The sequence below is a fragment of the Oncorhynchus mykiss genome, chromosome 2 (assembly GCF_013265735.2).
Source record: "Oncorhynchus mykiss isolate Arlee chromosome 2, USDA_OmykA_1.1, whole genome shotgun sequence".
Classification (NCBI taxonomy): domain Eukaryota; kingdom Metazoa; phylum Chordata; class Actinopteri; order Salmoniformes; family Salmonidae; genus Oncorhynchus; species Oncorhynchus mykiss.
Genome location: NC_048566.1, coordinates 37,918,814 through 37,933,142, shown reverse-complemented (window position 1 = coordinate 37,933,142; position 14,329 = coordinate 37,918,814). Strand labels below are relative to the sequence as shown.

The following is a 14,329-nucleotide window of genomic DNA, read 5'->3' as shown; positions in this document are numbered from 1 at the left end:
CTCTCGAGGCGCGGGCAAGTACAGGCGAAAGTTTAGATGAAAAGTCATATTACAGTTCGTAGAAACATGTCAAACGAAGAATAGAATCAATTTGTAGAATGGTTTTATCATAAATCTTCAATAATGTTCCAACCGGAGAATTCCTTTGGCTTCATAAATGCAATGGAAAGCAGGTCGCTCTCACGTGAGCGCTTGATCAGCTCATGGCACTCTGCCAGAGCCCTGACTCATTCAGACTCCTTCACAGTAGAAGCCTCAAACAAGGTTCTAAAGACTGTTGACAACTAGTGGGAGCCTTAGGAAGTGCAATATGACCCCATAGACACTGTATATTCGATAGGCAATGAGTTTACAAACGTCAGAGTGTTCCCTATCCAAATCTACTAATTATATGCATATTCTAGCTTTTATGGCTGAGTAGCAGGCAGTTTACTATGGGCACCTTTTTATCCAAGCTACTCAATACCCCCCCCCCCCCCCCCCCCCCAGTCCCAAAGAAGTTAAAGTTAGTGAGGGGGGAGATATGAGTCTCCAGCTTCAGTGATTTTTGCAATTTGTTCCAGGCATTGGCAGCAGAGAACTGGAAGGAAAGGCGGCCAAAGGAGGGATTGGCGTTGGGGGTGACAAGTGAGATATACCTGCTGGACCGCATGCTATGGGTGGGTGCTGCTATGGTGACCAGTGAGCTGAGATAAAGCAGGGCTTTACCTAGCAATGACTTATAGATGACCTGTAGCCAGTGGGTTTGGCGACGAATATGAAGCAAGGGCCAGCTAACGAGAGCATACCGGTCGCAGTGGTGGGTAGTGCATGTGGCTTTGGTGACAAAACGGATGGCACTGTGATAGACTGCATCAAATTTGCTGAGTAGAGTGTTGGTGGCTATTTTGTAAATGACATCGCCAAAGTCAAGGATCGGTAGGATAGTCAGTTTTAAGAGGGTATGTTTGGCAGCATGAGTGAAGGATGTTTTGCTGCAAAATAGGAAGCCAATTCTAGATTTCATTTTGGATTGGAGATGCTTAATGTGAGTCTGGAAGGAGACTTTACAGTCTAGCTAGACACCTAGGTATTTGTAGATGTCCACATATTCTAGTGTCCACATATTCGAGTAGTGATGCTGGACGGGCGGGCGGGCAGGTGCTGGTAGCGATCGGTTGAAGAGCATGCATTTAGTTTTACTTGCATTTAAGAGCAGTTGGAGGCCACAGAAGGAGAGTTGTATGGCATTGAAGCTTGTCTGGAGGTTAGTTAACACAGTGTCCAAAGAAGGGCCAGAAGTATACAGAATGCTATCGTCTGTGGAGAGGTTTATCAGAGAATCACCAGCAGCAAGAGCGACATCATTGATGTATACAGAAAAGAGAGTTGGATCGAGAATTGAACCCTGTGGCACCCCCAGAGAGACTGCCAGAGGTCCGGACAACAGGCCTTCAGATTTGACACACTGAATTTTGTCTGAGAAGTAGTTGGTGAACCAGGCGATGCAGTCATTTGAGAAACCAAGGCTGTTGAGTCTGCCGATAAGAATGTGGTGATTGACAGAGTCGAAAGCCTTGGCCAGGTCTATGAATACAGCTGCACAGTATTGTCTCTTATCGATGGAGGCTATGATATCGTTTAGGACCTTGAGCGTGGCTGAGTTGCACCCATGACCAGCTGGGAAACCAGATTGCATAGCAGAGAAGGTACGGTGGGATTCAAAATGGTCGGTGATCTGTTTGATAACTTGGCTTTCGAAGACCTTAGAAAGGCAGGGTAGGATAGATATAGGTCTGTAGCAGTTTGGGTCTAGAGTGTCTCCCCCTTTGAAGAGGGGGATGACCGCGGCAGCTTTCCAATCTTTGGGGATCTCAGACAATACGGAAGAGAGGTTGAACAAGTAGTAATAGGGGTTGCAACAATTTTGGCTGATCATTTTAGAAAGAGAGGGTCCAGATTGTCAATTCCTGCTGATTTGTAGGGGTCCAGATTTTGCAGCTCTTTCAGAACATCAGCTATCTGGATTTGGGAGAAGGAGAAATGGGGGAGGTTTGGGAAAGTTGCTGTGGGGGGTGAAGAGCTGTTGACCAGGGTAGGGGTGGCCAGGTGGAATGCATGGCCAGCAGTAGAAAAATGCTTATTGAAATTCTCAATCATCGTGGATTTATCGGTGGTGACAGTGTTTTCTAGCCTCAGTGCAGTGGGCAGCTGGGAGGAGGTGCCCTTATTCTCCATTGTCTTTACAGTGTCCCATAACTTTTTGGAGTTTGTGTTGCAGGATGCAAATTTCTGTTTGAAAAAGCTGCTTTCCTAACTGCCTAACTGTTCCTGGTTAAATTTTTTTGAATGGGGCATGCTTATTTGCGATTGTGAGGAAAGCACTTTTAAAGAATAACCAGGCCTCTTTTACTGATGGGATGAGGTCAATATCCTTCCAGGATACCCTGGCCAGGTCAATTAGAAAGGCCTGCTTGCTGAAGTGTTTTAGGGAGTGTTTGACTGTGATGCGGGGTGGTTGTTCGACCGCAGACCCATTACGGACACAAGCAATGAGGCATTGATCACTGAGATCCTCGTTGATGACAGCAGAGGTGTATTTGGAGGGTAGGTTGGTTAGGATGATATCTATGAGGGTGCCTGTGTTTACAGATTTGGGGTTGTACGGTGGTAGTTGCATTGATAATTTTTGTGAGATTGAGGGCATCAAGCTTAGATTCTTGGATGGCCGAGGTGTTAAGCATATCCCAGTTTAGGTCACCTAACAGCACGAGCTATGGAGATAGATACGGGGCAATCAATTCACATATGGTGTCCAGGGCACAGCTAGGGGCAGAAGGTGGTCTACAGCAAGCGGCAACAGTAAGAGACTTGTTTCTGGAAAGGTGGATTTTTAAAAGTAGAAGCTCAAATTGTTTGGGCACAGACCTGAATAGTAAGACAGAACTATGCAGGCTATCTCTGCAGTAGATTGCTACTCCGCCCCCTTTGGCAGTTCTATCTTGTCGGAAAATGTTATTGTTAGGGATGGACATTTCAGGGTTTTTTGGTGGCCTTCCTAATCCAGGATTCAGACACGACTAGGACATCCGGGTTGGCAGAGTGTGCTAAAGCAGTGAATAAAGCAAACTTAGGGAGGAGGCTTCTAATGTTAACATGCATGAGCTGGATTGCGATGGAGCACGTATGATAAAGTTGATATGGTGATAGAGCATGTGTTTTCTCTTCTGGATTTCCATAGGAGAGCAGCACTTTGTCTCTGTCTAACATCAAACCCCTCAACCCCACATCTGGCCGCTATTAACCTCCACCCCCATGGGCCCATATCTCCATTACTCCCCATACCCCCACCAGCCCAATCCTCGTGGGTTAAAGAGATTGCTCGCTAGATAATTTCTTATGTCAAATACCTGCTTCGGTTTGTCACGGATTGCAGTTACATTCGCACTGAAAAGCATAGAGGCTTCTCTGCTGAACCAAGTTGGAGTGGACTTGAAGATGACACTCTCCATTTAAATGAAATCATGGCCTCACGTAGAGAAGTATGACATAAAGAAACCAAAATAACTTCCTTATTGAGTATCCGCCCTGTGAATTAGATCAGAATGTTTAGTAATGCCTTGGATGAGAAGAAGGTTCTGGTCCATGAAAGAAGGTTCTGGTCCCAGTGTTAAAAAGCTGTTAAGTTAGACTAAAGTCAAATTCAACAACTTATCAAAACTGTCCACCCACTGTGCACAAATGTCGGTACAATGTCAAGTTTTCATTTACATTTGATTGCGTTGTCAATGAGCGTGAATTGAAAGTGAAATCAAAACAATCTTTGAGCCATGTAAGTGCATTTTGGTTAAAAGTTGGGTAAAAAATTATCTACAAAAATGGTTGATTCTCCCAGTTTGTGCCTGGTGGGCAGTTTAAAATGGCTCACTTATAACCCAGAGAAAGTTAATCCAAGGCTAATGTTTGGAAACCACCTTCACTGGGTGGCAACCCTGCTCGCTGTTCGGGAGGAGAAAACGAAAAGCAGATTTTCTACGTCTGAGTCTCAGCTCAGTGGAGCTCCCCATACTCTCAGCTGGCAGACATCTTTGGGGTCAGCTCTACCTTGTGCTTGGTGTCACTGGGCCTGATGGCAAACACATGTCTGACTGGGCTCAAACTGAAATAATTCCCCCCACAGTACTTGCCCATGGCCAGGGCACGGTGCAATGGAAAACAGCACCAACACTTAGCACAGCTTGATCCCCAAGATCCCACGTCAAGAGAAAACAAGAAAGGAAGACACTCTCTTTTCTCTGAAATGCCCTTACAACCCTTTACTGTCGTCAAGAAAGACCGGCCGCGCTGGACAGAAAATGCCTTCACCAGATGCCTACCCTCTGAATGCTTTTGCAGGCCCCGGCGAACAGAGCCCTAGCTCTTAGGAAAAGTGTCCGTGTTTATTGGGTGGAACATTACCGCCTGCACCTCTGCCTGTCTTTCTCAGGGAGAGGGTCATGGCTAGAAGGGATACAGCTTCTGTCAAATTAACATCAAAAGTTTTTTGGGGGGGCATTTTTCCTAACCCTAACCCTTTTCTTTACCTTAACATAAATATCCTAACCTGCTACGTATATTCTCCTAACCTGCTGCATATGTTCTCCTAACCTAATACAAAAAAAATCTAAATGACAAAAGCTGTATCCCTTCTAGTCAAATCCCAGAGGGAGCTTGAACTTGAACTTCAGGCTTTTCTGGACTTGGATGCTGTCCTGCCTTGGTTGGTGGTCAGGGGATCTTGGTTGGCTGGGTTTAGGCTAGAGAAAGATTGTGAGACCATGCACTGCCGTGATTGAAGCCACATGGTTAACTCTTTTACAGAAATCTGTTAAAATAGGAAAGGTATGGGAAAAAAAACATTCAGTAGATATTGCTGTGATACAACTTCAGTTTATGAGCATCTAGGGAATAGCCATTAACCTGCTTTTCTGCTACTTACAGAATCTCACATCATGGCTTTCGGTGAAAAATTGAAAAAAAAGTAAATCAAAGCAGTAGCTCTACAGGCTGCACAATTCTAGCATACAGTATTTATTCACGTTGCAAAAGTCAAGTGGAGTATATTGAGCTTAGAACTGCCTCCATGTGCTCAAAACAATGAATAAATTACTCCTCAGTGGTCCATTTGATCCCATGGATCATTAATCACATACAGATTTTCTCTCTCAGTAGCAGAAAGAAAAATATAAGAAACAAGGATCATTTTAATTAACATTGTCAGGGGCAAAGTTGATGAATGCTATAAAATTGTCCTCACTTTACACTCAAACTCAAAGTGACACCAGCTATGTCTCTGATCTCCCATGCCAGAGTTGCATAATAGGCTATATCTGTGCATAAAAACAACAAAATGTGATTAAATTCAAATCTGGGCTGTTCAACTCACTGAAGACCTATGCCAGGCAAACTACAGAAAGAGCATCCATTGTGCCAGGGAAAAATTGCGGCAGCACAGAAATTCTAGGTATCAAAAATATCCCTGTCCCTCTGTGGTTCAAAGTGTGTCATTATCATGAGGAAGCAGGTGTACTCGCTCCCTTGTGGGATTTGTATTTTTTCATGCAGTTTCTCATTGTTATTCAATTATGGCTACACTCCCTGGATAAATTCCTACTCATGGGTTGTTAATGTGATTTCTCAGACGCGGCAGAGGAGTACTATGGTTAGATACTTTATTAATGGTTTATAGTGTACATGTATCTAGGGAAAAGGGCTTCTGTTTGGTAATAGGAGCGAAAAGTCTTGCCTCTGAGGTTGGTCCCTGTCACTATGTGGCTAGTCAATCATTTAGGAACTATCTTTATCTAGAGAGACGGCATAATCAGCTTCTCCCCACAAGACAATAACAGCATGATTAGCTCAGACAATTAGACAATGTTATCATTCACTTTAAAGGCCCACTTTAAAACTATCATGTTGACTCTGTGGACAGTTGTTCATTGTTTCCATACCTCCATCTATGAATTCACATTTTTTTTTACGTTTCTTTGACCCAGCTTTATAGCAAACCAAGTGGCGGGCTGCCGTTTAAGGAGTGGGAGTTAAGGGCAGTTGTCTGGACTAGGTTCCGGACTGACGGTACAACCGGATGTAAGGGGGGAAACATGGTAGGAAAGGAAAAGCTACTGTGCTCTTCTGCAAGATGATAAGAACAAAAATATCACAACTTTAACGGACAGGGTTTTCCTTCATTTGGTTCCTCTGTCCTCCCAACCAAAGCAAACAATTGTCAGTCAGAAATAGAGAATGAACTCTTCCCAGGCCTCACAACACCACATGTTGTTTACCTCAGCGTCAGTTTCAGCACTATTTGCCTTACAGTTATTGGAGACTTGGATGAACTTTTCATTGTTTTTGTATCTTGACATGGTGTCAAGATACACTTTTCTTACACTCTTAAGTACACACTAATTGGCTTCAATGTGAAGTCATTGGTTGACTGATGCTGCCCACCATGTGACTGAGGACACAGGAAGTGGATTGTGTGTTCAAATTGTTTGACCTGAGGATATGAGGTCAGTTAGGATTGAATGACAGGCATTATTTGGTAGCATGCGAGGTGACGTAATCTATGAGTGAGGCCTTCAAAGCTGAAGCCTTCTCACACAACATTAGCTTAGAATGTGCCTCCATTTATTTTCCAGTACCATAAAGGGTCTTTGGCATGTCGGTGTAGGAAAACCCTGTTTTGGTTTTATGTCATTTTTTTTGTAGTGGCATAATGATCCAGTTAGCATTTGAACCCCTTTAGAGGCTCTTGAAGGGAGTAATATGCCAGAACATTTTCAGCACAGCATTCAAGGTCCCCAAAACTGCAGAAACACTGAAACATATGTGAACAGTGTTTTTCTCTCCAGCAGTGAAGGGGCATGGCAACATCTGCTATTGAATAGAACGTTAAGTCACTTGGAGAACATGACTGAAATTTGAGTCATGGGATTGAGGGAGGTGGAGAGCACGTCTGTTCATAATTTCTTCCTCAGGGCAAAACAAAAACAAAACAAAACAACAGGCCCAGGTTAATTATTGTTTAGATTGGCTTTAAACGAGTCTCCGGTTGTCTTTAACCACCCTTCTCAGATGCCTGAGTTCTGACTAATTCCATTCTGGTGCATTCCACTGTGAGAAAAGAGCAGTTGGGCCCAGTTAGCAGTCCAATCATTAGCCATGACCTTGGAAAACTGGTGAAATCACTCGGACCTTACACTTCATTACCTAAGCTCTTTAGACAGTATCCTATGCGGGTACTGGCTGCTTTGCCTAGATGATGCATTGTTTCAAATAGCTCAGCAAGGATCAGGCCAAGGTGGCCTGGTCCGAGATCTGTTTTTGTTTGGCAATTACAATGACTGTAGTTGGCTATACATACAACACAAACAGATCTGGGACCAGGCTACAGGAATTATGTGCTGGGGGAAAGTTGACCTTGTCTGTTCAAACACAAGTTGCAGTAATTGAAAAGGAAGGATGTAAAAACAGGAAGAGTGTGCAGATGGAACCCACTTCTGTGGTCCAAAACAAAAGGCTCACTGACCATATGACTCTGTGGCCTGGAGTGGAGAGATGCTGTCATGGCGACTGTTCCCTGGGTCCCTGCTAGCCCCAAACACTCTCTCGGCCCAGCATTAGTGTACATAGGGTCTGGCAAGAGTCAGCAAGATCAAAATCTGCACTGGGAAGCAAAGAGGCCCTGCTAAACCAACTCAAACTGGCACTGGGCTTTTTCCTCTCAACACATAAAGGGTTTGTGAAAAAATGTTAAATGTTTTTCACGGTCCTCTTTCCCCACCTGGCATTTAAAGAGCTGCTCATATTCTGTGAGATATACGGTGGCTGTCGGGTTTATAGACTAGGATTTCTACTTCTTGGAGACAAAGTGCTCTGAGGATATTGCAGTGGTTTGATGTGTCAGAGATGGGATGAGACTTAAGTTTATGTGTTGAACTGTTTCCAGGGAAACATCAGCCTGTGACTTTATCAGAGATATTTGATATACTTTCATTCATTGTAAGCAGCTTTGACTTTACTTCAAACATATCAGTGCTTAGGAATACACACAAAAACCTAGTGAGAATTCAATCTTTGTCATGTTTGATTACAAACACCATGGACAAATCCCCCACCAAAAAAATGCCTCTTCCTCCTTGCACATCATTTATTGTTGTGTAGCCTCCATACATGAACAAGTGCAGTGTTTCAGTGTTTAACGTTTATAACATAGTTACTTGCATGTCTTTTGAACATATGTGTATGTAAATTGTATTTATACAGTATGCACTGTATATGTATGCGTTTGCGTATCGAAATATGAACTTTTGTACTACTGAAAGCAAAGCCTGTATTTTGTCTGCTGCCGGACTGTGTATCCCTCGGCAACAGCAAAAGGCTTGTCATTGTTTGCATTGCCAACGCCTCAGTGAGTTTGGATCTGATGTAAGCTGACGGCTGTGTGAGTGTCTGTGTGTTTGTTCTTGTCTCAGGGCGGCCAAATGAACTGTTCGGCCTGAGGAGAGAAGGGCACGGGGCGTAGATCCAGAGAGACAGAGAGAGAGGGTAGCTCAATCATTCAGCAAACCTCTCCACTTCCATCATGAGCTGGGACTGAATAGTTACCACTACAGCTTCATTTTATGGTAAGGTTTATGATACAATACAAGGTGTACATCTGTCTGTGCTTGTTATTGCATATCTTTATATCTTAGAGAAAGAGCATTGTGCTTTTTTTAAAGAGTCAGGCATGTGCAATACATATGGTTGACCAATGTTTTTGTTGCATTTTTCAATCCTTGCTGCATTAACAAATGAGCGTGTTAACAACAGTATAATATCATCGGGATTCACATTAGTGTAAAATCCATAGACTGAAGAGATCAGCCAACAATGTTGAGGTGACAGAACAAAAACAGGTGGCCTGTGCCATTTTTGATGTCAACGATCTGTAGGCTATGAGAATATCATGCCATGTGCTATGACTTAGCTTGTTGTGAGCAATTCCACGGGTTAGTGCTCTATGTGACTGTGCTAGAGTCAGCCATCTTGTCCTACTTGAACAACATGTTTGTTCCCCTGGGAGCCATAACACAGAACACGTGTAGAATGAAAGGGATCGAAGGCTAATGCTAACACATTGAAGGGTTCAGGGAGACTCGTATTGGCTGGGCCCCTGTGTCACTATCTATAGCATCTTGGTTTTCCTGTGTCATGTGCCTTCCATGTGAGGATGTCATCAAGGCGGGTCGGGGGGAGAACAATAGTGGAGCGGACGAGAAAAGGGCAGAGTCAGCAGGAAAGGGCTATGACAAGGGTTGAGGGTGAAGAGAGGGGGTTGCACAGGAAATGCAGGAGAGACCCAGCAGGGCCTTGTGGATAGAGTGTTCCATATGGGAGAATCCACCCAGCCTCTCACTCTGATTGGAAACAGTCTCTCTCGCTCTCTCTCTCTCTCTCTCGCTCTCTCTCTCAAAAGCACAGGGGCTTGCCTTTATAGCCTAGCCTATGTAATTGACAGAAAATAAAAACAGACCACATAGGAAAAGAAGCAGGACCAGGCGTCATACTTTTGTTGTGTGGCGAGGCGTGGCGCCGCAAGGTTCTCTGTGAGGGAAACTTGAGACTTCCTGGGGAGTCTGAGGTGAGGGAGTAATGACCGGGCCATCGAGGGCCTGCAGGAACACAATGGAGCCAAACAGAGCGTCAGGAAACGCTGAGGAAAAGACTCAGACGACCAGAAAGCGTCACCAGATATAAGCCCAGTGGCCAAAACTTAAACCAATTAAATTACTTGTCTAAACTCAATCATTCACATTTGGTTCTGCTCTCCAGGCAGAGCTGCCTTCAAAACAAGATTAAAAAAGGAAAACCCAGTGACTCTGTTTCAGTCAGGGACTAAAATACATAGTCAAACAATAGCAACAACACAGGTCTTCCAGGTGTTCACCTATTTGTGTCAGTCAGGGAAATTGAAAGGGTGAACTAAACAGGTACTGTAAAAACAACACAGACGGCCTTAGGCCTTGCCCCCATTGATCCGGGAGGCTCGTTGGAGGAAGTGCTGTTCATTGGCTTCTGAGGAGAGAGTTGACCCCTGGACCCTCACTGTAGAGGCCTGTCACGGCTCACAGGCAGGACCATGTTCCAAATGCGTCATGAACCCAGTTTGCGCGGTTGGTATTTGAGGACGAATAAGTGGAGCTTTTGTTTGCCACAGTTGGACCAGTTAGGCCTGGTCCTCACCCACCCAAAGACATATGTGACCGACCGGCTCAATTCGGTCTTATGTAGAAAAATGTAGTATATCATACACTACAGTTGAGGAACAATGTGAAAGTAATTCTGCTTTGAAAGCTGATAAACGTGTAATACCACTTTTGAGAACATTTCCCTATGGAGATATTCTGTGGTCAGTGCGTTTGGCGCGATAGCAAACAAGAAAACATCTAGTGTGGCACTAGAGGCACTCGGAAAACACTTTAACTACGTTTTAAAGGGGAGGGGAATTATAGGGGTTTGTGGTAGCAGAAGTGTTTCGGTGGGGTGCATGAGGGTAGCATGAGGGTAGCATGTGTCTTTTGGCCAAGTCTCGTGTCAGTTTGTTTGTTGTGGAACTTTCTGTGGTACACAGTGGGAATAACTGAATTCATGCATACATTACTGCATACAGTACTTGCCATTGCATGCATGGCATTGAAGTTGAGATCGCAAGGAATTCTGATGCAGTGGGTTGTGTTTATTTGTTCTAGGTGTAAGCAAAGGCTACTGGATATATCGTCAGCATGGACGCAAAGAGGAAAGAGATGGACCTCCTGAGCAACAGCATAGCTGCCTATGCACACATCAAAGGTCAATCAATCAATCACTTTAACATCAGCAGTTCTCACATTGCTTTTAAAGTACCACAAAATAAATCAATGAAACAAAATCACCAATGTGCCAGTCATAACAATATTGATTTAGGCTACTAGCACAATGCCTTTTTGACATATTGTGGGGTTTTGTTATACTAGGTGAAATTACCAGTTATCTTTTTCTGTCCTGTAGAGAACCCAGAGAGCTTTGGGCTGTACTTTGTGATTGGGGTTTGTTTTGGCCTGGTCCTCACCCTCTGCCTCCTGGTCATCCGGATCTCCTGCAAGCCCCGCACCAACATCCCGGCCTCCACGCCCGAGAAGAAACACCTGAAGGACTTCAGTGAGGACGAATGTGATGAAGATAGCGAGGATGAGGATGAGGAAGAGGAGGGTGACGTCGAAGCACCTGCCCCCATGCCCACCACAGAGATTCCCATTGGCAACCACCACAACCACAGCCAATCGGACGGGACACTGAGCGTTAACGTGTTCACGTCGGCCGAGGAGCTAGAGAGGGCACAGCGATTGGAGGAGAGGGAGCGAATCATACGGGAGATCTGGAGGAATGGGCAGCCTGATATCCTGGGTTCAGGAACAGGCACTATAGGTCGGGTGCACTACTACTAACGTCCAGTACTACTGGGCCACTGAATGGACATACTATATAGAACTATGGTGCTATGGAATCAGGGGGTACACTGTGGTCCACACCCGCCAAAGACAGATTCCCATGAGGGGTGTCACTCATGCTGTTGTATACAGACAGGTCACAAGTGGCGTGCTACTTCGATCTGGGGTGTATTCAGTGATGTGAAATCTTCTGAATGTTGCAGATAGAAATATAATGAATAGAGCTGACAAAATTCACTATTCTACCTGAAAGACAAACATATCTGTTCTGCACGATAAGTTTCTATCTGAACATTCTGTAACGTGACATCCCTCTGAACAGGCCCTTGAAGTGTAAGTCTTGACTCTAACACTATGTGATAGTGGTGTGCTGTGTGAATGTATTTCCCCCATCAACATTTGTCACCTACTACCACTGCCATAATGGAGTTATACCACAAGGCACCTTTGAGACCAGTTCTGCTGCTTTGTGATTTAGGCATGTGAACGGGAACATTTATCATAATTGGAGTCTACAGTGTGGAGAGATGCCTGAACAAAGTATTGCCCTTAGAAAAACACAAAGGGAGTAAGGAAGGACTAATACAGCCATTGACAAATAGCCAGAGATACTGTAGGGAGTAGGGACCAAGTATTTTGCAATGAGAGGTCACTTTCTTTTGTTTGCTATGGGGCCATGTTTCCCTCAACACTGGTGAGTTTACAGCGGGACAGTGCCGTGAGCTGTTTGTCATTATATTAGGAAATTATCCTCAATGCTTTAGAGTGGTCTTGGAACCTTCTGTGAGAAAATAGCTTTGCCTAAGTAAGAAAATAGAAATGGATTCGGTGAGACGATTTTTCAAAGTCATTTTGGAATTGGACTGCTCAGTTTGCTCAGTTTAAGAACACAGTTTTAGGCTGTTTTCAGAACCAATTACACTAGGGGAAATTAAGTAATTAAAGTGGGAAACTCAAAAGGCCTTGTGGTTGTTTCTGTTACACTTAATGTATTTTAGACAAACAATGCTCTTTCTTAAAATGTTCCTAGACTATGTATTTTGAATATACTGTACAATATAAAGATTGTCTAGGGCTGAAATTTAACAACTGAAAAACCTCAGTTGAACCATTTAATTACAATGGATTGTAAGGTCACTCATAGTGAACTGTTATTCTTAATCAATTGCTCCCATGTGTGCCTTGAAATGTTAAATAGATATGATTTTTATAGTACAATATCTTGAAAACTTGTTTACTAAATGTTTTGGCAAAACCCAGTGGTCTATCTAAACGAAATAAAGTCTTATTTTATTGTCGGAAATAAAACACAGGAAAAAAGGATATTTGATTGCCAACAGAATCATGTTGAACGTTGATGAATAACACAAGCTGCATATGTACCTTGGGTATGATCATTATCCAGTTTGGTTCTCTTGGGCTTTAGCTGTACAGGTTATTCAAATTATTAAAAAACTTCTTAGTGCTATGCGTCCCATCAGCGGGACACCCATCTTAAAATTCTGGATATTAAACATCTAGGTACAGACAAGTGTCGTATATAGGTTAAAAGCTTAAATTCTTGTTAATCTAACTGCATTGTCTGATTTACAATAGGCTTTACAGCAAAAGCATGCCATTCGATTGTTTGAGGACTGCGCCCCACATCAACGTATTTTTCAACCAGCACAGGCTTCATAAAATCACAAATAGCGATTAAATAATCACTTACTTTTTGAAAATCTTCCTCTGATTTGCAATCCAAAGGGTCCTGACTACAACATGCATGGTCGTTTAGATAAAATCCTTCTTTGTATCCCAAAAAAGTATGTTTAGTTGGCGCCATCAATTTGAGTTCAACATGCAGGAATTCAAAAAAGCTACCGCTAAACTTTGTTAAACCAAGTCAAACTATGTTTCTATTTAATCATCGGGTATCCTAAAATGTAACTAAACTATAATATTTCATACCGGAAAGAAGTATGTTCAATATAAAAGATTAGCAAGTGCGCGTCCTCTTAGTTGCACGCCCACATGCTGGTTCCCAACTCTGACTCCCTGTAACAAAACTCAAAATTCTGAACAAGCCTGAAACCTTGAACAAAGACTGTTGACATCTAGTGGAAGCCATAGAAATTGCAAGCTGGGAGCTGGAATTGCATAGGACCCATAGCTTTCAATTGGAAGAGCATGGGATCTCAAAAACAAAATTCCAGTTGGTTTTTCTTTGGATTTTCTCCTACCGTATCAATTGTGTTATAGTCTCATACATTATTTTAAAATTTCTACAGACTTCAAAGTGTTTTATATCCAATGGTACCAAGTATATGCATATCCTGGCTTCTGGGCCTGAGTAACAGGCAGTTTACTTTGGGCAAGTCAGTCAGGCGGAAATTCTGAAAAAAGGACCCTAGCCCCAAATAAATACCTGGCCCTCCAACTAAATATAATTATCAGTGTACCAACTGGGCACAGATATCAATTCAACATATATTCCACGTTGGTTCAACGTAATGTGATTGAAATTACATTTAACCAATGCAGTCATTTATATTGATTACTGCATTGTTGGGTTTACAGCTTGCAAGAAAGGCATTCCACTGTACTTGTGCAGGTGACATTAAAACTTGAAACTTGAAACAACATAGATTCAACCAGTGTGTGCTCAGTAGATATGTCTTATATCCATTAGACTTTTTGACCAACCTAGCAGCCAGAAGCCTTAGTACTGGAGCCTGACTGTGCTCGACACCCATGCATAAAGAGGCCAGGCTAACGTTGCGAGGAGGAAGACATTGCTTGTAGAGGAAACCAGCCAAGAACTTCTGTAGCATGTCTTAAACCTCCTCGAAGTT

At 43.3% G+C, this 14,329-nt stretch overlaps 1 protein-coding gene across 2 annotated transcripts in view; it reads left to right on the top strand.

Annotated features, from left to right (window-relative positions):
* Positions 1-12,454, top strand: part of LOC110489074 (protein eva-1 homolog B) — a 79,636-nt gene extending 67,182 nt beyond the window's left edge. For both annotated transcript variants that reach the window (XM_036947774.1, XM_021561641.2), the window contains 3 exons: positions 8,499-8,651; positions 10,758-10,857; positions 11,056-12,454. In XM_036947774.1, coding sequence (XP_036803669.1) covers positions 10,791-10,857; positions 11,056-11,492 — 504 coding nt within the window. In that variant the 5' untranslated portion in view covers positions 8,499-8,651; positions 10,758-10,790 and the 3' untranslated portion in view covers positions 11,493-12,454. The remainder of the gene's footprint in view (positions 1-8,498; positions 8,652-10,757; positions 10,858-11,055) is intronic.
* The last annotated feature ends 1,875 nt before the right edge of the window (positions 12,455-14,329 follow it).